A 27,632-nucleotide genomic window follows, 5' to 3' on the forward strand; every position below is an offset into this window, starting at 1 on the left:
AAACGTAGGCACAATTTCAGGACAGTTCCTTAAGTATTTGAAAGTAGGACACAATAAATCAAAACCAGACCTCAATAAAGAACATTTACAAAGCTCAAAAGATTCTACATAATTTCCTCCCAATTCTCTGATTCCCAGAGAATACAGTAATGAAATTCACTTGCATATTAAAAAAAAAAACCTTGATGCTCAAGTTAGCCTCAGACTGGGTTTAAATAGCAGCACTCTTGGGAAGACAAAGCAATGCTTCCACAGCCATTTTCACAGCTCGAGAAAGGAGGACCTGAGTGAAGATGGAATTTGGTTAATAGCTCACAATACACAGTAGTTAAGAAAGATTGACTTGAGAACTGGCAAAATAAAAAAATGAAGTAAAATAAAATAAATCTGAATTGTTAAGGATGCAAAAGTAGAATTCAAGCCAAAATTGCAGAACAAAAGATTGGAGGCCCAATTCTCAAATAAATAAGTTTCCTGTCTAAGTTCTATGCACACAGCACATGCAAAGGTTTTTGCACTGTCTACAGTGGTAGATTTGAATATTTTTCTTCACACACACACACACACACAAGAATGGGGAAATCAGTTCTGCATAATATCATAATCAAACACTTTTACCAACACACTTGGAAAAACCATGCTATGTGTAGAAACCATACAAATTATCTGGCTTAATATTAGAATAGTTAATAAGGCATTCTACTTTTCAAAATGTTGAAAAATCATCTCATCATCACATAAAAACCTCTAGGCATTCATATTCTTTCCAGGTTTAAGTAAAGAAAAGTACTACTTGCCAAATTCTAACTGAATATATTTAGCATACTTTCGTTGCTTGCACCCAAATGTAAAAAAGTCATAGTGACTTACCTGAGTTGTTGCCTATTTGGGAGTTTCTTGTAATTAGAATTACTAAAGTCCTCTTTCTTGCTCTATGTAATTCCATCATGTTGCCTTATTCCAAATATTTTCCATTTACAATGTTAAATCCTAACAGTGCACACTTCGATGTCAATACACACATAAACCATCTTCCCATGTAGTAGTCTGTGAACAGGAAGTCTTTGAATAGTATGAAGTTCTGTTGTGCTCCTATATCAAGGATTTCCAAGGTTTAATACCATGTTCTAGTTGAAATTTGTGTGCATGTAGTCTCAAAGGCATCAAATAAAATTAGCCCTTGTACTAAGAGGTGAAGGAGGGCTTCAGGACATAGTAAGGCAAAGTGGTGGATCGCAGCATTTCAGAACAAGAAAAACTAACACAATGCAGATACCCAAAGAAAATGAAAGGGAGTGGCCGGAGACACAATCCCATGTGCCATAGTTCTTCATGTACAACATCTTCAAGAGTCTGAATCACTAAAGATTTCCACTCAAGGCAGAAGGAAGGCTTGAGGTATTTCCTTTAGGCATGCTTACAGTGGATGAGAGTGAGGGGAGTTAGGGCTCATTTGTTAATCTTTAACTTAGTCTTTAAAAGTTTTCAAGAAAAATAGATCCTAAGCATAATATTCTTTTTTCTTTATGGAAATTATATGGATGGATACATAGATAGATAGATAGACAGACAGACAGACAGACAGACAGATAGATGATAGAAAGATAGGCACACTTAAGGTAGATATGGATGAACAAAAAGAACAATAATAGCATATTTTATGAAAGATTTGCACACAGCATCATACCACTGAGATAAGAGCACATGTAGAATAACAAACTTTTACATATAAGCAATATTAGATTTTCATAACTGAGTGTTCATTAATTTAAATCCCACAAATAAAATTTTCGTCATGGAAAAATGGAGATATTTTGAATACTAAAGTCCTTTATTTAACAACACAGAAATTTCACAAAAACAACTTTACTGGGAAAATTGAAGTGATTTTTAATTTTTTTTACAGTTTTGTACATGCCCCATAAGTGATTTTTTTCTTCAATAAATACACTGTTTTCCAAAACTGCTTTTTTAAATAACTGCACACGCTTACATACACCTTTACACAAATATCTATTAGAAAATGTAACCGATAACTGCACAGTTCGGAACGGGAGGACACCGGTAAAGGAGTACACTTTGAGACCCACATCCTGAAATATCTATTTGGCCATCATGAAATGGAATCCCTCGGAACACAGTAGCTGTGCTTCATTCACTAGGAATACAGATCTCAGTGTGAAACGCCAAATGGAATAAAAACAAAATCTGAAACGTTTAGCTGCTTCGTGGGAACCAACTGTTTGCTATTGCTGTGAATCTCACCATGATCAAAGACCCACTACAGCTTTCTGCTCAACATATTTGACCCTGAATCATGCATTCATTTAACTGTGCCCCTCTTTTCATTCTTTGATTACTGATACTATCAGCTTCAAGGCTTTATATGCTATAGCACTAATTGAACAACGTCCATGCCAGGGTTTCTGACAAGGGATGGAACATTTCTTTCTTTTAGTGATTACTTAATATTAAGTCATAGCAAGCCCATCGTCTTCCACTCCCTTGGATTGCTCAGAAGGAAACTGAAAGTTGGGGGTTAAGCAACCAGGAGACTTCTTATATCTGCATATCTTAGGGGGACGATGATTCTATTTGTGTCCAAGGGATGGATTCACTACTGCTTTGTGAACATGCTTCTGCTTGTATGAGGACAGATGGAGGCCACTAGAAAGAAACTCACCTTAGTCTGAAGGTCAGAGAAGGCAGCTCTGCATTGTGGTATTACCAGAGTGCTGAGGGCTACTAAGAGGAACATTTACTTAGTACTGCAGGTGTCAATAGCCCATATATTCTCCTGTGCTTCTCTCAAATGTCGCCAGGACAAGACATCCACTGATGACTGAACTCTTGTGTGTGTGTGAATTTTTCTAATAACCTTAGCAATATCTGAGGTGTAATTTTTAAGTTGCATATATACAACCTACAATCTGATGGCTAATTTCTAACTTTCCTTGATATGAAGAATGAAACACAGAGTGAGCAACTGTTAAAGGTTATGTTTCACTGATATTTTGGAATAAGGAAAATGCACACCGTTAACTCACTGCCCTAAGGCTACAAGCTGTCTGTGCACCAACACTTGAGAAAGAAAACTAGAGGGAATCTAGGATAATTTCTTTACCATCACCAGTGAGAACTGTATATGTACCCTATATTTTGTAAAATGATTTTAAGGGAAAATATAAAGTATGTGGCACAAAAGAAATTACCGTAAATAACAAAATGTAAGAATTAAAGAAAAAGGCCACACTGCTCATTATAGTAACACATTCTTTTCATTAAAAATAAATGAACTGCCATATGAAACACACATTTACAATACACATATTCACTGTCTTAAAAAAACAAAACACAAAAGTCTAAAAAAACAGAATACATCAAGACATGCAATACCACCTTGAGTTTTTGACTGTCCGTATGTTGCTATGACGTCCCTATTGTGTGCCTAATACAGTTTGAAAAGAACTTTGTTTCATTTGTAATCATTTTTACAAATGCAAGGGAAGCTTCCCATTCAAGTGTGAAAATAAGTTTCCACATACCCATAGGTAACACATTGGCAAAAATAATAAAGTAAAATAAAAATTGTAAAGACAGAGGGAGAGAGAGAAGAAAAGAAACAATGGGACAATGAAGAACTCATACAGCACTCATTGGTCCTCCAGCAGAAGCAGAAATGATAACCACCAACCCTCTAAGGAATACACATGGAGTAGAAAGCTATCTCAAAAGTAATATACAGCCCATTTTAGCTTCTGATGATTTCATTCCTTTCTCTAAACACAGGCGGGTGTAATACATAATGCATTTTCCTCACAGAGACTGCTTGACCATACTGCAGACTAGGCGTTGGTATGCTAGCTAGGCACATTCATCCCACTGGTATACCGCACTGGCATCATAGAAACTCACTCTGCTCTCATCAAGGTGCCCCGGTGACACTGTACTTGACCCGCCCTTAGAAAAAAACTGTAATCTTATTTCCTATTCAAAACTAAAAGATTTTGGAGCACGTTACACTTTGAAGTCCTCACTGCTCTACCACCACCCTTTTTCTGTTGTCTTTCTTCTCACTCACTGCTTTGACAGGCAGATAAAACAAAGATATGAGTACATGGCAACTCTGCTATTCCATGTGTTTTTACTAAACCATGTTTTATTCCTGAAACTGACCCTTACAGTCTAATTTTAAGAAAAAAATTAAAGTATTTGTTTTAATGGGATAGGCATCCTTTAAGAAATACAACTGTCCTAGGAAAACCCAATCTTACGGGACGAGGCTCCTGGGTTCTAAGCATCCTGGGGGTCAGCTGTCTCGTCTTTTATGAAATTCCTCTCACTGTGGCCTTGCTTTATGGAAAGAAAGCATCCTGGGATAAGAATGGGAATGGAAGCAGTGAGTGTTCCTCTGAGAGGCCAGGGGAAGAACACTCGTCCAACTGAGAGGCTATGGAAAGGAAGGTAAAGAAACAAAAAAAACCACCTCACTTTAATGGATGTCTTTAATTATTTTTAACTTGAAACTATGCCCAGCCATGCCTTAAAGTAAGCTTTGATGCATTCAAGGATTGTTTTCAACCTGCCCATTCAATGTCATACATGGAATTAAAACATTTGAAGACTCTTCTGTTTTTATCTTTCCTACCTCTCCCCAAAGCAAATGAATAAACAAATAGCCAAAAAGCTTGGACAGACTGTGTGTGGCTAGGAAAAAAAAATTGTCAGGCATGACTGTCTCTTTCTATGATCTGATAACTTCAGCCTAGGAAACAATTTTTTAATTAAAAAAATTTATACAACTGATTCTGCAATTCCCAACTATTCTGAGTACTCCCCTTACAGTGCAACCCAAACAAGTCAACTACACTAAGTATTTGGAGGTATACCCTCTGTACAGCTCGTTTGTAAGCAACGCAAGTGCATAACCACTACTCTAATATAGTGCTCAAAAGATCCATTGAAACCTTCACAGTAGCTTCCCCTCTTACATTGACACATTTGAAGGTAACTGCTGGATGCAGCGTTATCTCTTAGTCTTGTAAAACCGGCCACCGAGTCTCTACAGAAAGATGCAGGAATAACCACCAGTGTTGCCGCTGCTTCTACAAACCACTGGCAAAAATATTTAAAGCTAAAATTTATTGCTCCAGATTTAACTTGCAGAACCATATTGTTGTGTACAAACTGTTAATCTCCAGAGATGCTCAGACATGATTGTCTCCTTGTGTCTAAACACACAAAATACAAGCTGCTATCTGTACAGTTTACAGTACTGAATCACATATATTTGAAAATGAAGTATAGATATGTACTTTGCAAAGATACATGATTTTACAGTCGGGGGTTACCCAAACTTATTTTTTTCTTTTTACAGCCACTTTCAAAATAGACAACAACTTCACTAGTATAGCTGAATTACATCAAAGGAAGAATCAGTGTATTGAAAGTAAATAAACTGGCCAATTTCCAAAGCTTCCCTGTTAATTTTATGTCTTTTTTTTCTTTTCTTTTCCTCTTGTTTTTTGAAGAAACCCCTATACATAAAATGAAAATAATTTCTGGATATTTTCTTCAATGGTGGACTAAGTGGTTTCTTAAAACAAGACATTAGTTTGCCCTTCGTTTCCAAAATGCCTTGAAAATAAGATACACTACTGCTTTAAAAGAACCACCGGAATGCTTCAGCGCTGGGAACAGGTGTTCTCTATAAAAAAAGAGCAAGAAAACAGGTTAAGCTTTCTTTCCATGTCAATATACTATTAGATTTTTCTCCTTTACACTTCAGCAATAATTTTAGTCAATCATACACAACATGAGAACATTGCAGCAACATACAGTAAAAGAGGAAACATTTAACCTCGAAGTATAAAAACCATACTATTCAATTTAATACTAATTAATACTGATTGAAATAACTAAAACACATTACATACTAAAACACAGGAAAAGAATCCTGTGACATATGTAGCAATCAGAATAAATGGAAGTTTGAAGGTATTAACCATTAGGAAGAGCAACTGGTGCCTGTATGTAAACCCGGTAGCTCCCACATAGGAAAGCCACATCCGTTTCAGTTGATCATCTTGTGTGTCTACACATAAAGGGCACATTCTCATCATGCATAGGAAATAGATCTTTCATGATCTTCATTTCTATTATCTCAGCTATCACAAAAATTCATGACCAGCTATGCATGCCATCTTCAGTGTGCTACATATAAGCCTTTTATACAGCCAAAGTGACTATGGCTAAATTATTCCACCCATTACACTAACAAGTATGTCAGCAGGCAGGAACCTGAAGTTTTACGTACAAAGTTGCGGAAAGTACATACATATTCAATCTATGCAAGATTAACGTCAGAACTGAGTGAATTATTTCTCTATTGCGGCAAACTGAAATGCTAAATGGATATTACCAGCCAGTCATCCACACTGTGTGTGTGTGTGTGTGTGTGTGTGTGTGTGTGTGTGTGCACACTCAGGTGTGTGACTATATATATATATATATATATATATATATATATATCTTAAGAGAATGTTAATAGTACTTGAATTTCCTAATAGAATACAATGAAAAGTGATAGTACACCAGGCTCTAATAATGGATGTTGGCTTTGACTTTCTTTCTCATACATAAACAATTTGGTTGTTGTTCTCTTTTCATAAAAATGTTAATTGAAAATAAACATCTTTATTAACCTAGCACGCTATCAGTCAGACTTTAGACAACTCTCCTCTGAGAATCCCAAACTCATGCTCTGGGGTGTATCTTACTTTATTCCAAGGGACTTTCTTTGTCTTAGATCTGGAGCTTAAGCCTATATTAAAATATTCTTAAAAAAGAAGTTTAAGTGAACAAGTTAACTGTTTTGGAAGGCAAATTCCATCTGTATTGTCGGCACTTGCAATTGTTCTTAAAAACTGCTCTCAAGAACAACCAAAATTTCAACTAAGGCAAATTAATTTACTATAAATTCCATAATTCAAATTTGCATGCATATATAAAAAGCACTAAACTGTAACTTCTCAAAGCACAAAAAGGTCTACTATACCCGATAAAGTAGTACCATTATACTGGGTCTTGACTCCTCTACTGATGGTTTAACTGACTTTGTGCTCTCCAGCTCACTGTAAATACTGGCCCTCCATCATCTGGTTGTTTGTGAAAAAACTCCTTAACTGCTTTCTAAATTCAACCTTTGAATACTAAATGTAATAATTACAATTCTAGTTACTCTTACATCATCATTACTGAAGGAAATACACAAAGCAATAAGAAACACAACATACCCATTCTAACATTCATACTTTACATAGGTATTCACATGGCACACACACATACACACACACGCAGGAAATGAAAACTGAAAAGTTCTACCAGATGCCACCTTGCTTTCTGATGCCAGCTAAGAATAAAATCTATATAAATAAGTTTACAAAAATGAAGTCATTTTTAACAAGATACATTAGAATCAAGTGGATTCATGCAATTATATATCTACACTCAGATTCTCATACGAAAAATAAACATGTGTATATATATTCATATGTATGCACATTTATGTGTATATGTGTGACAGAGATGCCAGCTTACTCTCAGATGCCAACTGGAAACAAGTTTATAAATATATACTTATGCAATCCTGTATCTTGATAAACAGATATGTTTATGAAGATAAACAGAAAAAGTACAGAGGACGTTTTTTTAAATGAGCTGAGTCCTTATGCCTTAGATATGCTGCTTCTAAATCTATTTTCTAACTTCCTTTAGCCCTTCCTGCTCCTCAATTTTACTTGCACTATTTAGTGAAAGCGAGCTCTGAAACGCTACCTTGAGTCAAAGCTCACTTTTGGAAGGAAAAGATGGTCCTCTCTCAGTGCTTGCTGGCACTAAGAATTCATCAAACAGGAGGAGACATGAGAGAAGCAAAGCAGAGGTTTCTATAGTGATGGGCTCTGACATAAACTAGCACCCAGCGATGCTCTTCTGTTACAGCACTGTGCTTTGTGGGGAGGTCGGAAGGCAACCCCAGCCAGGGGGATGGGGAAGGGAAGCGGCAAAGTATTTTAAATGGCTTTTCTTTACAGTAAGATCTTTGAAGTCATGAAACTTAAAAAAAATGATTAAGAAATCATCTAAAAAACAGAAGAAAAATTAGGAAAACCACCTGTGCAATACTTAAAACACATTATCAAATATTTACTAGAAATTTACGATTTTCCTGTCAGCTTTATTTTAGGGTTAAAAAGACAGCAAAACTCTTTAGTGTCTAGGGGTTACAGCGACTGTCACCTCTAACATTCTGTCCAGTTTTCATTTGGCTCACTGGAAATTTACTTGAGAGTGAGGCTGAGTTATCTGCAAGCAGCCAGAGGCAACTCTGTTATGGGCTAACAACACAACATATTAGAGGTTTCTAATTAGTCTGCCCACATTTGGGCGCACGTCTTCCTGACTTTGTCAACTAACGAGGCCATCTTCGTAAGAGGACCACTGTGCATTATTTGGAAGCTCAGCACATCAACACAGGGGATTAGATGCCCTCACCAACTACCTCCAAGTTAGATAAATTCATGGTCCCAGCTGGGGAATCACACTCCTGATAAGATTACTATGACTGTCGATCTCGGCGATGCTGGCAAGGGGTAGTTATCCTGAGTGACAGGAGGACCAGATTCCCCTGGAAGGAAATGGGGCGGGAGGTAATGAACAGAATTGTGTTGATCCCGTTCTTTAAGGCAGCCTTCACCACTTAGGCAGGTGTGAGAAGCCTGGCTCCCAAGAGGCCTGGGGAGATTTCTGTATGTCCCCACCCCCACGGCACTGTCCCTCTCCCTGGCATTGCTATAAAGCATGCTGCAAAGAATTCTTCTGACAGAGGTCAGATAGAAAATGACCTTCAAGCTTGAAAGAAGGGCGTGTGTTTATCCCATAAGTAATGCTTCAAAGCAAAGGCATGTCCTTCAACGATGGAATGACAGGATGAATGTAAGCCCAAACACAGTTTATGTTTACCTAAAAAGCTACAATAAATATGGTCTCTGGTGAAATGTATTTCAGCATAAATTTCTGCTAACTGACTAATGAAGAGCAAGCAAAACAGCCTTAAATAATGCAAACGCCCCAATCTCTGCTTTCAGAATTCAAGAAGGTTTCTCTTTTTTGGCAACTATCAAGTGACCACTGGTACCTTAGTGTCTTCAGGTCAAGCCTTTACCTGCACAATCCTGTTAGAAATATGTGCAGCTGAAGGAAAATTCACCCCCTGAAAGGGAGAAGTGGAGCACCTGAAACTGTGCAAGTGAGGCTGTGGAGGTCAGTCATTTTAGGTCTAGATGGCACAGATAGATGTGAATGCAGTGGTATTTATCACAGTATATTTAAGACTTTTGAATGACATTACATAAGAGGTTTCAAAGACCAAATTAAAGATGAGCTTTGGTGCTGAAATTCACCCCAGAAAGCATAATGTTCTAAGTTGAGATAACAGAGGTGGCATTACAATTTTCAGCTGAGAATGTTAAATAATTTGCCAGTGTTTGTTTGCATTACTTTCTAAAACAAAGATTCCCCACGATTCACCTGGGCCTTCACAATTTGACTGTGAATCAGGGTAGGTCTATGCATGATTTTACAGAGCTAGAATTTGAGAATAACATTATTCTTACATTGATTAAAAAATAATTATCCATGTTCTTATTGGTGACTCTTAAGGGAACACACATCACCAAATCATTTTTTTGATTCCCATATTGTCAATGAAAAATGTTTTCCAGACAAAGTCAAAGGGATTTCAGGCTGACGAGCGCCAATGAAAGCTGTTTTGAGACCTTCTGGGGGTGTGAAAGCCACCTCCAGTTTCTTAGACTCAGAGGCATCTTAGACCTCGAATTTTGAAATCTTTGCTGTATTTAAGTCTACATATTAGCCCCACAACTTAAAGATTTTATTGAATCCCTGAAAACCTTAATTAAAAATTACATAAATGAGTAAGACAATAGACTCCCACGTCTTTCTGCATTTGACTGTGTGTGTGTGTGTGTGTGTGTGTGTGTGTGTGTGTGTGTGTGTGCATGTGTGTTTGTGTTTATAGCTTTAAATAAAACTTCTCAACTTTAGAATTTTTTTGGATAAACAAAAGCATAAGGATTCTTGGTAATGAAAAATTCCCCTTTTTCTGATTGGATCTATAAAATAACATTAAAATATCATTCCATACATTGAACTTCTTCCTAAATTTGCTTTGAGATATGAGACATTGTATTGCATGTACGATACCATTGATATGAAAATATACCATAATGTATATTTATATGTAAAGAAAAATCTTTGAATAGTTGTGGTAAAAAGTGAGACCTAGCAAAGCTGAGTATTTCCCTAGATTTCAACAAAAATGTCTTTTATGCTCTCATTTTAATATTATACTATAACAAAGCATAGTCTACTACTATAGAGCCACTAGGAAGGATAGGTAGAGTATGATCATTGTATGAGAAAACTATGAATTTATGATCGGTGATGAATGTGATGTCTTGGAATGCACTGTTAATAAACAAAAATAACTCCATAGTAAAAAAAATAACCTATAAAATATATGAATTAGAGTATGAATTTACTTTCTATTATTTTTCCTTCCTTTATTTTATTTGGTATTTTTAAGTAGGGTCTCAGCATGCCCCAGTCTGGCCTAAAACTCAAGACCCCCCCTTCCATGGCCTGTGTAGCACTGTGTCTACAGACTTCAGTCGCCTCTCCCAGCTCTCGAGTTTTAAACTGCACCACACCTTTCTTCTTCAGGCCTGGCAATATCCTTGCAGTGAGTTTATAATGTGTAGCAAATCTGATTCATTTCTTTCACAGTTGATTCATTTAGCACATCCCTATTTGACATAATGAAGCCCGATTTTTGGTCAATATTTAGATGTAAATAAAAACAAGTATAATATACCACTAGCTGGTAATCACTAAAGGAGGACAGGCACTAAATAAAGAACAGGTAATTATAAGGTGCATTCACTCTTCCTGGCTTCTAACTTGACAATCTGACATTTGAAACTGAGACTCAGGGAAGAGGTGTTCTTGGCCTCCATTCTCCATGGGTGTTGCTCCTATCCTCTTCCTACCTTCAGAATGAGTCTCTTGCTTTGCCTTCCTACCTATATTTTTGGCACCATCCTCACTACCACCACCAAGGTGAGGTGACTTTAGAAGGGAAACAAGGCTAAGTGCATATAGAGGTAGTGTCTGTTAGGGAAACAGGGTTGGGAGACATTTACTTTAGAGCGATGAAGTCGGGGCAGGGGAAGAAAAATGACACATGGATTCCATAAACCCAAACTTTCTATCCCTTGTAGCTACTACAACCAACTTCTTTAGATGTGACTCTAGATAAATACTATATATAATTAAGTTTGGCTAAAAATACTTGAAACCACAGCAGCCCAACAAATGACTAACTTATTGTGACATAAATGAGTATTTCAATGTCAAAAATGTTCTTGGAAAGAAATAAACCACCATGATACGGCAGCAGCATGTTGTAGAGAAACAGGTCATTTTTAAAAAAATGGCCCACAGATTTTTAAAAGTATTTTTCATAAAAATTATTTTTCAAAAATGATTGCATATAATAACATCAATCTAACTGCAAAATTTAGCTGGCCCTAGCGGTGTGCACCTCAGCATTTTGGAAGTCTAGGCAGGAGGAGCTGGAATGCAAGGTGGTCTCAGGCTACAGTTAGAGGACAACCTGGGCTATATGAAACTCCCTCACCCAAATAAATGTGTAAAAGTTAGGTTAATAAAATCTAAGCTCTACTGTTTTTAGTCTAAGTGTACAGAACATTATTTATAAATCCACAAGCTTGTATTAGAGTATGGGTTCATATCAATACATCTGGCTATTGGCTTAGAGTATATTTCTGGGTACACACACATTGAAAGTTTAATAATTCAGTCTCTCCCTGATACTACTGTGCTCATTCCTGTCTGAACTATTGCCTCTAGGTAAAATTAGTTATTTAAAAAACTGATGATGTTGTTGAAAAATTTTGAAATTTGGGGTAAATTTTTGTTGCAACCATGGATTTTTATCAAGCTCACCATTCTTTTACTGAAAACAAGAAGAGATATTTGTGTAACCATGGGAAAACTGTCGATCACTTACAGTACTTAAGATGTTTAAGCTATCAAGGCTAGAATTGAATAGCCTCTAAATTTTATTAGAATAAAATGCAATAGTTAAAATTATCATCCATAGCCCATCGTCCTCATGGTATTTTCATTCCTATAGGCCTGGGTTCTGGAGAAATGTTTATTGTTTGATATTATATAAAAGTGAAAGATGAGTAATGTTTTGACTGAAGTCACTTGCATGTTGTTCAACGTCTCCTCAGGTAACACTGAACCACTGATACAGACCCAGTCCCGAACTTCCCGAGGGTATTATGAGCCTAAATTGCTCAGAGGAACTCAAAGACCATTAATTCTAAGCAGTTCCACCAATTAGATGTTATCACCAAAACAGTTCACTTGGTTTGAAGCAAGCTCCCAAGAACACCGTGAGTACTTTGCAGCCTGGTTCTTCCAATATTTTCTCCTCTCTCGTCTTGGCTCTCAATTTAACACAAAATATGTTCACAATTAATCTGAATTCTTCATCCTTCTTAATATTTTTAAATAAATAATATAAAGCCAAGAATTAATTTAATTAAATTGTTCAAGTTTTTACATGTGTCCTCAATCCTCAATCACTGGAAAGATATTTGAGTTCACTTATGCTAAGAGGATATACACAAGAAGGATTCCACGACCTTGACATCAGAGTATCACCACATCCCAGAATACTCCAGTCTATATGTTTAAATTCATCCTCAGGAAATACTCATGGGTTTTTCTACATCTTTGTGCAAACACAGTAACTCTTAAGAGAAAATTAATAGCACTTCATTTTTAGGCATGGGATTTGTTATATGCAGTAAGCAATAATCTTTTCACCATCACTATGGAATCTTTTCTATGTATTCAATTCAGTATTCACCCAGGAACTTTCCTTATAACCTCTTTAAGATTATGCTAACACGTTTGAGTGCTTGGTTGTTTATAAATTAGTGTCCTTAGTTCCCTAAAACACTATCATTAGTTTGGAGGATTTGTCTTCGCGCCGTGTCCTTACTATGCTTCTAACTGAAAAGTTGATTTTTATCCTTAAAAAGGAAAAGATAGGAAAGAAGAGGCTGGAGAGAATTCAGCAATGGTAAGAAAAGCTAAGATGAGTGAATTTCCCTGGAAATAATTTTTTCATTGTGGCGAATGAAGAGAAAGAACTCTGAATGGTTCTAGTGGATCTAAATCCCAGATCTATCTTCTTATAGACCGTAAGACAATAACAATCTCTGGTCATTTCTGATATAAGGAGACTCGAGAGTGACCTAAAGCAGTCAATGCTTTCCCAGTCTGCAGCAATTCTGTAGCCTGTGTGTATACCTCGCTTCTCCTGTCCTTTCTTTGTTTCTTCCAGCATTCCCTTTGCTCTTATGAAACACGGCAGAAAATCTTAATTTGACATTACGCACCACCCAGAGTGGCACTGTTGTTACCATGCATCCCTGTGTGTCCCTTATCCATGTGTGGAGGACAAAGCCAAGGTGAGCCACGCCCATACATGTGCTGTTGCTGTTAGAGTCATCTAAAATTTCAACTGTTCAATTTACAATTAGTTCATTTCTTAGATGGGAATTGAACATAAGACTAAGTAACTAAGAACCCTGGATGAAATCTGGATGAAAGATTAAGACTTAACATTACAGAAATTTCCTAATTTGTGATGTTATATTCTTTTATGCTGTGTAATATTTGTTTAATAATGCAAAGATATATTGCTTTCTTTTGTGCTGCATTTGTTAAACTGTGAAGCTATGTTACATTGTCTGCCTAAAACACCTTGATTGGTCTAATAAAGAACTAAACGGCCAATAGCTAGGCAGGAGAGAGAAATAGTGAAGAACGCCAGGCAGAGAGAATAAATAGGAGAAGAACAAGAAGAGGGAGAATGGAGAAAAGGTGAAGGAAAGGAGAGGAGGATGCTTAGGGCCAGCCACACAGCCAGTCATGGAGCTGAAGGAAAGAAAAGTATAGAATAGAAAAAGGTAAAAGTCAAGAGGGATGGGATAATTTAAGTTAAGAAAAGCTGGTTAGAAGCCTTTAATTGTAGCACTCAGGAGGCAGAAGCAGGCAGATCTCAGTGAGTCTAAGGTCAGTGTGGTCCATAGAACAAGTTCTAGGACAGTCAGGACAGAGAAACCCTATCTTGAAAAAAAAAGGAAGGAAGGAAGGAAGGAAGGAAGGAAGGAAGGAAGGAAGGAAGGAAGGAAGAAAGGAAGGAAGGAAGAAAATGATGGCTAGAAACAAGTCAAGCTAAAGCCAGGCCAGGCATTCATAAGTAAGAATAAGTCTCCATGTATTTGTTTGGGAACAGGGTGGGAGTACAAGGAAAAACAAGTTACACCCTAGAGTTAGGGAATCATAAAGGTGCAGACAGGGGGCAGTTGAGAATAATAAAAAACGGTTCGTTAAGCCTGGACACACACTGCAGCTGTGTGTTTGTGTGTGTCTACAGAGCTAACAGATAGGCATTAGAAAACAGCAGTCCCCGCCTACAGATATGCTTAGCTGAATGTAGTTTATCAAGGGTTTAACCACACTCTTAGCAGGACCATGAACACACAGCACAGACAGAGGCCTACCTCGAAGAATCAAAGCATACCGCGTATAGAAACACTTATATTTTTCTCCTTATCTTGTTAACAAATGTTCAAAGGATAATTTCCTCTCTCACTATAAACTTGTTCAATTGCATTATTAATATTGCTTGCATTTTTCCACTTTTATTTGTAAGTGGCCAACACAGCAGCCTAATGCAGCTGGAACTACAACTGAACATCCCTCACTGGCTGCGGTACATCCATATATTTTCTGCTCCATTCTACTTTATCCCAACACATTGAGAAGCCAACACATTGGCCTCCTGAATCGCTGATATACTATGCCGATACTAGTCTAGCATCCTGTCACCTGTGGTCTGAAAGAGTCAGAATCAAGCTCAACTCACTCCCATATCACACAAATTCATGTTCATGGGAAAAGGCAAACCCAGAGAAAGATCACACTTCAAAATGATCCCCAATGCTACACAAAGCAGCCTTGCAGCAAATATAAAATATATTTCTTTGGGTATGGGAAGAAGCCAGCATTCTCTATTGTGTTTTCTATGGATTAGAAGTAGCATATAAGATAGTTAAGACTCAATAAAAGATTTTGCAACTGACTTTTCATCCATCTATGTCTCACAGTTTTTCTTATTCTTGACTCCATCAAAATCCTTACGTACCTCATTGAAGCCTACAGAAACATATCCGCAGAACTGTCATTTTCCAATACAATAATTTTTTGACCACTGATCCACCATCACTAATTACCCCCATTTCCAATCATTACACTTCAGTGGTTTTCTTTCTTTAGAAAAAAAAGTTATTTCATCACTATCTACTTTATGAAGTTTTAGAGAAAATATGTCTTTTTCAGAACTTGGCAGGTTTGCTGAAATCCACAGAAATGCCCATCACTCTTCCTGTTCTACAGACATGCATCGTGTTCTCTCCTATTTGATCTCTACCCCTTGGATGCTTCTGTCAATCATCCAGTTACGGTCCGGTGTGCTGAGCAAGGACGAGCACTCTCAGCAGAGTTTTCTCCCTGTTCAACACTTTTCTCAACGCATTAGACTGCCCTCTAAAACACAAGTTAAGGGAAGATGAGAGTCACATGGGATTTTGCTAATACCTGAAGAATTTTAGCTGTACTCTGGGATAATGCTACTTACTCAAAAGCGTAAGTCAAAACGACATCAGCTCTGACATAGAACTCTCTGTCTCAAGAATTCACCTCTAAACCTAAAGCCTAAGCCCAGGTCTCAGTTCTCACTCTCAAATCCAATGTCTTAGTCACATCTTGAGCCCTTGTTTCTTCCTTTTCTCCTGTTTTCCACTCCGCAGATTTTCAAACCTCTGGAAGAATGAAGGAATAAACACTCCATCTTGACAAACATCCTTCTACATAATGCTTGGCATCCTCTTTTTATTTTTTAAAAAAGTTTCTTAAAAAAAATCATTGGTTGGAATTCTACTTCTTTTAGGGACTCTCACTTTTTCCTTGTAGGAACACTAGCTTTCCTATATCAGTGCTTAAAAAAGCCACCATCTCACCTTCTCACAAAACTCTTCTATGGGGCGTGTGGGAACAACTACCAAAAAGCAAGCAACAACAAAAACCCCATGTAGATGTGATCACCTGACTTCTTAATTTCCAAATCATATTTACTTCTCTGACATGTATACTAAATGCATGCCTGTACCTTCTTCCTATAGTAATGTATACTAATATATACATGTCAGTTTTTCAGCACTAAATGTGTTCTCTAGCTAACTGGCATTTATAGGAAGCATTTAACCCTTTCCTTACATTGATTCCCTTGCATTAACAGACATTAAGAATAACTCACTTAGTGAAGCTGTGTAATATACTTAATCATTGTTCATTTAATAAGTTGCTTGAGACTAGAAGCACTTTTTACAGCTTCTCTATGTGACAACATGGGCCCAATATTTTTAACTACAAAAAATTGAAAAGCCAGTAAACTAGTATTATATTTCCCTGAATATAATTTATATCTGATTTTACATAAAAATACACAGTGATTAGAAAAAGTAACTTTTATCATCAGCAAAAAAAAAAAATTGCATTGAAGCAGTAGAGATGAATACTCAAAAAAAAAAATGGAGAGGGGAGCCAGCAGGCTTGATTTTCTATTTATGTATTCTCAAGTTCCTAAAAGAAACTAAGACACAGTCTATAAGTTTCACAGAGGAAAGAAAATATTCCTTATAATGCTTTAAAGAAGAAATTAACAAGCATGCTAGAGTCCTCTCAAGCCCTGCAGGATGAGTCCTCAGCATTATTAAAGGACTGTCGCATCTGAAGTAGGATGCAGCATCACTCAATAGGAAACAGAAACCATGATGCTGAATGGAAGGAGGATTTTCAGTTACCCTGCAAGATAATTCAGTTTCTAGACAGGTGTCTCTGCAGGTGAGGAAACAGGAGATGACCTTGGTAAAATCACTACTGCTCTCCTCCACAGGTATCTTAAAACTCCCAAGGAAACCAGAGCAATGTCAAATAATCAGCATCAGATGGGCATAAACACTGAAGCAGAACTGAAGGAACAAAACTACACACACATACCAGCAGCACTTACAGGCCTACCTAAAGATATTCTTGAAAAGTTCCTCCATTCAAATCATGTAATATCCTCTCCAATGGCTAAAACACACAACAACCAATCACTGGCCTACACAAAGTATTTTGAGCTCATTTCCGCTTTCATAATTTAACCGAACCATTGGAGAAAAATATATTTAAATAATCTTCACTGCAACCTATTACTTTATTTAGATATTGCTGTATGACTACATCACATTTTTTTTTTAGTATTTTGTATAGTATAAGAAATTGGAACATACCCTGCTTGTGTGAAATGTCCTGAATAGGACACCATCTTATTAAAGTTTTTCAATACAAAATTAAAGTGAATTGTTTTCTGGTAAAGGTGAATTATATATTCAGATTAATAGATTTTAAGAGGATCTGAAAGTACTAAAAAGCATGGGGACCTTGGGAGAGGGTTGAAGGGAAGGGGAGAGGCAGGGAGGGGAGCAGAGAAATATGTAGAGCTCAATAAAAATCAATTAAAAAAACACATTTGTGCCTATTTTGGGGAAATATTAAAATATGTAAATGTTTAACTTTATATCCAAAATGAACATCCCAACAAGATTTCAGGGCTCAGAGCAAAAACTCCTGTCTCCAGTTTCCAATGGTAAACAGTGCTGCACTCGGAGAAATCATGGCGGACATCTCTCTCCTTTCTGCAGATTTTTTAAACATTCAGTCTCACAAATCACTTGCCCAAACCGTTCTACACCGCTCTGTAAGTCTGACTGTGTGAAACTCCGCCACTCTGTCCAAAATAAAAACAGACTGGTGCACAAAAGAGCAATTCAATAACGAAGTCATTAAAACTTCCCAAGTCAAGTCACCTTTACCGACTTCCTCACTAATAAACATCCCTTCATCATCAAATAACTTTCTGTGACTAAGGCGAAGCCTAAAGTTCAATGTTATTTAAATTTTTTCTCATTGTTTTTCTGAATGTTTATTTTTTATTTGATGATGTCTAAGTTTCAAAATACATTCTTTGTATAACACAGTCTATAAATGCTTTTTCCCCCATTTTATTTCACTACTTATAATTACCACATAAAATACTGTTTAGAATCCTATATGCTGTTTAGATGGATCAGAGTATTGGTTTCATTTAGGAAGCAATATTACCCTATTTTCATCAGCAACTATTTTTAACCGACAGAAAGTAGTACAGATTTACTATGTACAGAAAAAAGCTCGTTTGTACCCAAAACATAAAAACAGTCTGAAACTCTTTCGAAATCTAGTGATGGGCAGAGAAGTCCACTGGGTGGTTCAGTGCTGTCATGATAAAGGTGTCTTGTGGCTTTGATCAAAACTGAACTTTTTGAGCTTTTTTCCTATCATTCATCGATTCTGGATCTTCTCCATAGAATATCCGATTGTTACATTCTAATGTAACAAAAACATCTGTCATCTTATTTGCATTTCATTGAAACTTTTTCATTTTCCCTCCTACAGCCAATGAATATTGCATCTTTGTATTAAAAATAGTTCCTACTAGCATGGTTTAATTCTTAAACTGAAAACTCATTTTGAAATTATTACGTGAAGTCACAAATTGAAAAACGTTTCGATTTAAAACATGAAGGGTTAATATTTTATCTATGCATATCTATGTATTTTAAAAACCCACTTTAACTTCAAAACTTTATGAAATGTTATTTGCTGATTTCCCCTGCTCTACGTCTCTCAGCTGGAGTCACACACCTACTTTAGATGTGGGCTACAAATGAATTTCCTTAGCAGGAAGGTGCCATCACTCTGCACAAATTACAGCAGTGTTTTGGTCCAGAATGTCACAACTGGCATTGGTTGACGTCCTTAGAACTTAAAAATTGTATCTAGTATGTCTCTTCCCTTCTGGAACACTGTTCTAAATAGTTATCTACCTTTACTTGATAATAATATCAGGGTGTTTGTCATCAAATCCCTTAGAATCTCAAGCTAGCTTCTAGAAACATTACTGTGGACTTGTACACCAACACACTTTTTTTTTTTTTTGAGAGAGAGAGAGAGAGAGAGAGAGAGAGAGAGAGAGAGAGAGAGAGAAAAGAGAAAGGAAAATAAACAAACACCCTGACCCTGATTTTCCAGTGTTTCAACCTCTTCTCTATAAAGTGGCAGCAGGAGGAGCAGGGGCAGGGCAACCCCCAGAGGCACTGCTTCACTAATGTAATTCCATAAATCAACTAATGGGAGAGAAACCAGATCTGTGTGGTCTCTAATGCTGTCCCACAGAGATCAATCACGTCACCTGAACAATGTTCAGAGACTAAGAGGCCTGGCTTGCCCAGGGGACAACTTTATCCCCTGAGTTACATTAGATTGGGATATTTTAGAAAGTTAAATCTTGGTATCAGAAAAATAACTGTTGCCTGTGTGCAGTCTGAAGGATTACCTTTGCAAGGTAAAGTATTAACTTAATATCGTAGTAATCGCCTACATGGTCATATTTTAAATACAATTAGGAAGTTAATATTAATTAAGGACATACATTTTTAAAATAAATTTTGTCCCACAGGAGCACAGCACATTTGTATCAACTGCTTTCAACAATTAGGGGCTATTTGTTAATATAATGATTGATGAACGGGCATTGACATATGCAAACACGCAGGCCACAAAACATCCAGCACTCACTATCTAATGGGTACTGCCATCCTGAATGTCAACAAGCAGTGGTTCTCTAAACATAAGTCACTCTTAAAATGGGACTAAGCAGGGACAGGTCATGTTTAAAGGAAGGCTAGGGAAGGGGGCTTAAGAAAATGTGGGCTCAAATTCCAGAGCATCATGTGAATCTTTCTTCAACTTGTTTTGCACAGCCTGAAAGCAACCTGACTATGCTTTCAGTGTCTTGAGATAAGAACAGCTCAAAGAGGAGAGCACACAGGCTTGGAGAGCTGTGTTCAGTATACAGATCTTAACTTTGCAAGTGTTCATAAGTAAAAGCCACAAGCATTGGCTACTAAGTTTATGACTAAGTTCCAGGTCCAGAACTTCAAACAGAAGTCCATCCCTCCTCAAAAACATCTCCTGAGATGATAATGGATCAGATTAGAGACAGGAAACCAGTACGGCAGGGGATTTTCCATCTTTGGTTCAGTCACTGAAGTTCTGCTGATTTATGCCTCAGCCCTGGAAGTTTCCTCCAACTGGAGCTTGAGGTTGCCTGTGGGTTTGAGGCAATCACACCGTGTTACCTTATTCATGATTTGGATAAACACTCAGGCTGCTTTGAAAACTTTTTTCTTTCGTTCTGCCCAGTATTCCATTAATGATCATGGCCTTGAACCACAGTCCAAGCTCTGGTAGGAAGGAACCCTCAGTCAGGAAAACATCTGTAGAGGGAAGTGGGCATTCTCTCTCGACCTCTTCCTACCTTCTGAGGGACCACTCAACTTCTGTGCATGCTCATTTTCAAAGGTAAAAATGATTCTATGATGTGTGGAATTATGGGGAAAATTTAAAGTTTGTAGGAAGAGAGAGAGAGAGAGAGAGAGAGAGAATGAATATATGAAGCCTGTTTAGATGAGCACACCAACATAGACACTTGACTGAAAGCCTATTAGTTCTCATAGCAAACTCCTCTGGAATGGTTACTAACTAAGAAGTCAGAATTATTATTGGGTGGTCCTCTCCACTACATTCCCTACAGTGGTGTACAGGGTGGTACAGTGACTGCAGCTAAGGCTGAGGCCTAGCAATGCCAGAACTATAGCACTACATACTACTTGTCAAAGAGAAAGCAGAACCCATACAGTCCTAGTCACTGGCATTTGCAGGAAACCACAATGTAAGATCAATTTTAATTTTTCATGGTCTTACAGACCCAGGGAAGTCATTGTACATTAACTCCCCCAGAAAAGAGTTCAAGAGTCAATGTTTGCCATCTGAGAAAATGCATGATCCTGACTGTGGCTGCTGTTATCTCTGCTTGACCAGAGTTACCCAGAGGACGAACAATTAAACACCCTGTGGTGAAATTAAAGTTCCCCAGAAGACGTGGTTTCTTCCTAGAGGGAAATACACACAGTATTGTGGTGCAACTGCAGGCCATGGTGCCCTCTCTGACTCTGGGAATCCCAGCCCCTTGGCCTTGGTTTGTACCCAGCAAAGCAAGAGGACCCATCTTCTTCGTAGTCAAACCAGAAACAAGATCTTTCACTTTTTTTCCTTTATTCATTGGAACTCCAATCCTCAATGATTCAAAGAGAACATCCCTATACCGTGTTCCTAATTTTTAAAAGAATGTGCAAGTATTCCTTAGGACAGATGTGACAGTCCCTCTCGACCTGCACTCTAGTTCACAGAGCATTCTCAAACACTAAATGGATCACCCAGTCTCACACATGCACAAGGAGCTAACCTTACTCTATTTCATCATAGACTGTGGCTGCCTGTCCATATTTCCTTCTTAATATGGCACCAAAACAAAATACCTGTAACTCTGCAATTCTTCGTTTTGTGTTTGAATTAGGACATCAAACAAAATGTTCATCACATACATCCATCTTACTTTGGAATGCAATTAAAAGCCTAACTTTAGTATTACTTTAGCGATTAATGTCTGTTTTAAGAACCTAAAGGAAAAGTAAACTATTTTTTACTATATATGGTATCAACCAAAACCTCTCTATGTTTAGAGTAATTTTGTAACCACAATGTATCTAGATACTTTGTTAGATATAGAACCCCAGGGAAATGTAAAAAATAAAACAACAATAACACCAATGACAAAAAAGAAAAACAACAGCGTTTTTCCGGAACTACATAAAATATTTGAAAAAGCAAACATCTATTAGACACAATAGTAAATAACTTCTGCTTTACTCAAAGTAACATCTCGAAAATAGCTGGTGACTATCAGCTCTCTATAAGATTTATGATTGCTCAAAAAAAATCAAGAAGGCAAAAAATAAACAAAAACATTCTATCGTGCTAAGGAGAAAATTATTCTAGAAGAGAATTAAAAAAAAAAAACAACCAACAACCCTTGAGTCCAGGCATTGCAGCACACACACATATGTATGATAGATGGTATATGCACACATGTATGTGTATAATGTAGGTTGTGTACCACATGTGTAGTGTTAGAACTGGGTCTCTGGTGAGTCTTTTTTTTTTAGCTGTATATATATTTATGATGGATATGTTCAATTTTGGGAGCTGAGCTATTTGTTGTGGGTTTTCCTGAGAGCACAGTTTAAACCAGCAAGGGAAAAATATTAACCATACTCAAATGTAAAACTTCGGATTCTTAGACCAATTGCTTTTTTTCCAGAGATAAGAAAGGAGGGGCACCCTCTAGCAGAAAGGTGGTTCCAGTTGAGGTGCAGCTGGGAGGGTGGTGTAGAGGCCATGCCCTCTGCAAACCACCTATGACAGTATGTTACAACCTGCAAGAAGCTTCAGAATAGGGCGTGCTGCGTCTTGAAACCAGACAAGAAACCCTGTGGGGGAGAGGAGAAGGGGGTGAGGAGGGAGGGGGCAAGACTGGGAAACAAGAAATCATCTCCTCTGACCTCTAGCGAAGTGCCAGGTTTTTTCTTTAGCTCTTCACATTTTCTAAATTTGCAGATCTGGTGTCCCGTTTTGCGGTTCCTGCAACTGCTGCAGACGCCACAGTTGATGAGCCTCTTGCAGGGCACGCAGACCCCACACCTTTTCCTCTTCTTCTTGGCCGGGTTGGCTCCGCCACCTCCCCCCGAGGAGGACGAGGAGGAGGAGGAATGATTCTGCGGGCAGTCTGCCAGATTGGCAATTTGAAACGCACTGTCTGTGACGGCTGCTGAGGCTGCTGCGGGGGAGTGAAGGGCTGTCATGACGATGACCCCTGGAGGTAATGAGATGCCCCCTAAAGCCGGGATAGCGGAAAAAGTCCCCACCCGCTCAGGGAGATTCATTATCTCTGCTTCAGCAGCGCCGCATTTGAGCTTGTTCATGCATTCCCCCGCCAAAGGTCTGCAGTGTTCGGGGGATAAGGTGGAGAGGAAATTAGTATTTGCCATTTGCAACGACGGCTCTGGCGGACAGCCAGCCTTCCCCAGCCGCTGGGAGTCGTTCCGGTGGTGCATGCTGGTCCTGCCGCCGCCGCCGCCGCCACCACCACCACCACCACCACCGCCGCCGCCACCGCCGGCGGTGGGGAGGATCGCCGAGGAGGAGGCGGAGGAGGAGGCGGCGGCCGAGGAGGATTTCCTGCCGGCCCCGCCGCCCCCACCCCCGCCCCCGCCGCCCCCGCCGCCGCCCCCGCTGCCCCAGAGCATCGCGGTGGCGGCGGCGGTGGCGGCGTTGTCGCAGTTCCACGGGGACATGCCGATGCGCGCGGCGGCCGCAGCGGCGGCGGCGCTGCTGGGGAAGATAGGGGTGGTGATGCGCGCGATCTTGGCTGCCTGCGGGAAGGCGCCCCCGTTGGTCTTGTAGAAGGAGGTGGCAAAGGAGCGGTAACGCTCCATCTCCGAGTTGTAATCCACAAGGCTGTTCAGGGCCCCCTCGGGCAGGTGGCTTTCCTTGGGCAAGCCCGGGGCCTCCGGGCTCGGCCCGGGCTCCACGCAGACATTGGTGTTCATGGTGCAGGGGGGGAAGAAGGGGTGCAGGGTGGAAGTGGGGACCGCCTGGTCCGACACCTGGGTGGGAAAGGGGGAGTGGAGGGGGGGAGGGAAGCGGGTGATGGTGAGGTCGGGGTACCGGCCGGGCCGGGCAGGAAAGGGGGATCCGGGTGGGGAGAGCAAGGTGAGGGCTGCTTTAGTCCTCTCTGGGGCGCATGTCCACAGACGGTGAATTCCCAGGCAGCGTCTTCCTTTGCATTATCCTCCAACTGTTACAACTAAAATAAAGAAAGTCATTCCAACGAGCTGCACGAGGAGAAAAATTAAATATAAATAAACAGCCACCCTCGCTAGCCCACTGCAGACACCACAGAAAGCTCCCACGTTCTCAAGTCGGGTCGTTTGCATAACAATCATCAAGACGTGACCCCCCACACACACCCCCTAACACTCCCAACCCCTGTTCCCTCCCTCCCCACAGCACACCACACAGCTCCTCCCTCCACCCCCTATTCTTGTAACCCTCCTGAGAAAAAAAAATGTATTAATAGCTAGAGTACCCAGGGAAAGAGGAAAGACGGGGGTGACAAATGCCGAGGGAAAAGGGCAATTGGAGTGCTAAAGACATGCAAATCAGGGGTGGGAGGGCGGGCGATACTACCTATAAGCAGAGGGCATTTAAACATTATGAAACGTGTGAACAAGCGCTGCCTGGGCATGCAAATGCTGTAAAGTGGAAAACAGCAATGGCCCTATGAGGAAAACGCACAGGAAATTAGCAAATGAAGTACTGAGAAAGTCTACAATACATCCGAGCATAAACTGTAAGCAAACACAATACAACTGAGAGCTACAAGGCTGCCCACATACAATCTGAACTAAAGAGGCTAAGGGGGAGGGGGGAAGAACTACCAGCTGCCACAGTGTCCTTCTGTGTCTGTGGTCATTAGTTTGAATCCCAGCACAGCTGGCTCTGTTAGGGTCTTAATTCAATGGACCAAGGACAGGTCTCAATTGTACAAGCCATTTGGTGGTGGGGCTTGGCAGGGGCAAGAGGGTGGTGTATTACTTGTTTAAAAGAAAGGAGAAAAAGAAAGATGGAATATATAGAGAGAGGTCTCAAATGCAATCAATGTCACAGGCTCAGAACTAAGGGTCTGCTGCCCCTGTAAGAATACCCCCAATCATTTCTAATGGAGATTGCTGTCTCTTCCCAAGAAAAGAGGAAAGCAAGGGACGCAAAAAAAAAATCTTTCACCAACACTGATTTTTGCATACAGTGAAGGGGAAGGAGATTCCCTTCAGGTGGTGTTTACCCAAAGAACCATTAAGATGATTTTTTTTCCTCCTTTTGCTATTTTTTTTTCTATGAGGAAAGTTCAATGTTAACTGGGTATTTGCATTTCTCTCTGCTTACAGGCCATCATTAAGCTTTAGGAAGATATATTTTGGTTGCTAATTAAGGGGAAGAGGTATCCCACAGCCATTTAAGAATTAAAGCAGAGATGTAAAATGTATATTCACCTGAAAAAAAGAAAACAAACCACCAGTTTCTTTGTCCCCCCCTCCTTTTGTTTTTCTTTTTTGCCAGAGTACCTTTCTCTGGCATCTTCTGAAACCTATAGATTGGGCTAGAAGGTGGAGTTCAGGAATTTAACTGAAGGCCTAGTAGTGTCTGTCTGAAAATTTCAGAGTTTCAAATGCATATCAATTATAGCAATTATGCTTATAATTAGATTAATGAACCATTTATGTCCAAACTCCAAGTGTGAAAACTTCAAGACCGACTGATGGGGCACCCTAAAAAATGGGTTCCTGTAAACAAATCCCTATTAGGCAAAGTAAATCAGGATAAGGAACCTCCCCCAGGCTGGATTAGAAGCTAGCAGGCATCCTTCAATCACAGCAAGTCCCTAATCACTCAGGAACCACCTCTGTGGTTTCACATGAGGGACTACTGCTTCCTTCAGAGGTCTGATGACAATACAAAGGTGCCTCCAAATCCTCCTGGCTAAATATTCTTGATACTTGCGAGGGTTTGGGGGAAGACACAGCAAGCATATGCATACAACTTCAGTTTCTGTGAATCACATTGAAAATGCAAAACCGTAATAACTGCCACTCACTAGAAACTAGCTGTGCCAGTCATGCAATAGGCACCCTCACACTGAGCAGAGGGGAAATTTAACATTTTAGTCTTTTGACCTTGTTCCAAATAAAGAAAGAATTTAATATCCCCTTTCAGAGTCTTAGTGTGGTGTTTCCAAACAAGCTCTCCTTGCTTCTCTGATTGCCACCACCTCCCCCCTCCCCACCTCTAGGTTCAATGCCACCAGAAACTGTAGAAAATGATTCTACCTCGTATCCAGGTCATTATTGTTTAATCAATGCATCCCTGGAGCATGAAAAAGGTATCTAAGCCACAGCTATTGTTTGGCTTTTATTTAGCAACAAAATAAAACACACACCAATAACTATAGTTCTAATACTAAAGCTAAATTAAGCATCCATACTTCATGATCCTGCTTTGCCCCTGAACAATGTGACTGTACATGGCTAATACTGTATGTCTGGTCTACCAGAGACACGGAGATCAAAGGTCATATTTAACATTCAGGAGGAGGGGCGGGTGCAAATTAATTAATTAATTAATACAGTCACGGGTTTTTATTGCTGAAGTCCAGCATTAATCTACTTTTACAATCCCACCGGACAGCAAACATTTAAGAGAGAAAGAGAGAGGGGGAAAAAAGCCAGAGGAAGAGAAAGAACAATCACTTACCAGTCTCTTTTTATTTGGGGAGCCTTAGAATTTGCAGACGCTGCCAGTCTGCCTTTAATTAGTTGCACATCACCCCCTAACACAAAGAAACACAAATCCAGATGTGTCTTGGCAGCTCCCAATTACAACTTTAATACTTGTAAACAAACTGTTGGGAATGGGGGGGGTGGGGTAAATAAATATGCGGATGAAAAAAAAATACCTGTAAATGGCTTTTTTTTTCTTGTTGCAGAGAGGAGGAGGAGATGGTGTTAGTGGAGGGGGTGGAAGGAGGAGGAGGTGGGGGTGGAGAGGAAAGCGCCGAGTGTGAGCGTGTGTGGGAGAGCGCGGGGCTGTTGTCGGTGGTCTCTGCTCTTCCCAGCGCGTTGCTCCGGGTCCGTCTCCAGTCGCTGTGTGCGAGGGAGGGAGGGAGCCGGGGAGTCTCTCTCCCTCTCTCTCTCTCTCTTTCTCACCCTCCCCCCCCCTCGCTGTGTTTGTGTGTGTGCGTGTGTGCGGTGGCTGGGGGAGGGGATCGCAGAGAAAGGCGAGGGAGGCGGTGCGGAGCCGGGGGCGGGGGCGGGCCGCGGCGCCGAGGTGAGCAGGACGCAGGCCGCGGACACCTCCCGATGATTGGCTGCAAATTACACGGGGAACAAGAGGCGCACGCGGGCCAGCGCTCCTTTTCACAAATCCCCAGCTCGCCGGCGCGGCCACGTTTCCCGGCCCGCCCGCCAGCACCCGGCGCGGCGGAGGATTTGCGTTTTTTTTTTCCTCTGGCAGATAATTGTTTGGAAGGGATGGAAAAGAGGGCGTTCCCGCCCCTCGCGCCCTCGCTCTCTGCGGGTGTGTTTGTGCACGCTGGGCGGGGGTGTGTGTGTAAATAAACTTGTCTGGGTTCCCTGGCTGAGCTGGGAAGAGCCATGCCAGACACAGAGGGGAGGTCCTGCGTGGTGCAGGGAGGCTCAGTTTCGCATCCCCGGTCGCGTGCT

At 39.9% G+C, this 27,632-nt stretch overlaps 1 protein-coding gene across 2 annotated transcripts; it reads right to left on the reverse strand.

Moving 5' to 3' along the window:
* Positions 1-1,812: 1,812 nt before the first annotated feature.
* Cxxc4 (CXXC finger protein 4) lies at positions 1,813-27,122 on the reverse strand. Of its 2 annotated transcripts, XM_085677685.2 has the most exons (4): positions 26,867-27,120; positions 26,665-26,740; positions 22,857-24,160; positions 1,813-5,707 (listed from the first exon to the last, which is right to left on the reverse strand). In XM_085677685.2, exons 3-4 carry the CDS (start codon positions 23,901-23,903, stop codon positions 5,663-5,665), a joined length of 1,092 nt encoding a protein of 363 aa, XP_085533811.2. In that variant the 5' UTR covers positions 23,904-24,160; positions 26,665-26,740; positions 26,867-27,120; the 3' UTR covers positions 1,813-5,662. The 2 variants fall into 2 exon arrangements, with proteins under 2 accessions (XP_085533811.2, XP_085533808.2); XM_085677682.2 differs by lacking the exon at positions 1,813-5,707 and having other exon boundaries at positions 22,143-24,160; positions 26,867-27,122.
* Positions 27,123-27,632: the final 510 nt, after the last annotated feature.

This window comes from Myodes glareolus, chromosome 17 (genome assembly GCF_982192425.1).
Source record: "Myodes glareolus chromosome 17, mMyoGla1.1, whole genome shotgun sequence".
NCBI lineage: Eukaryota > Metazoa > Chordata > Mammalia > Rodentia > Cricetidae > Myodes > Myodes glareolus.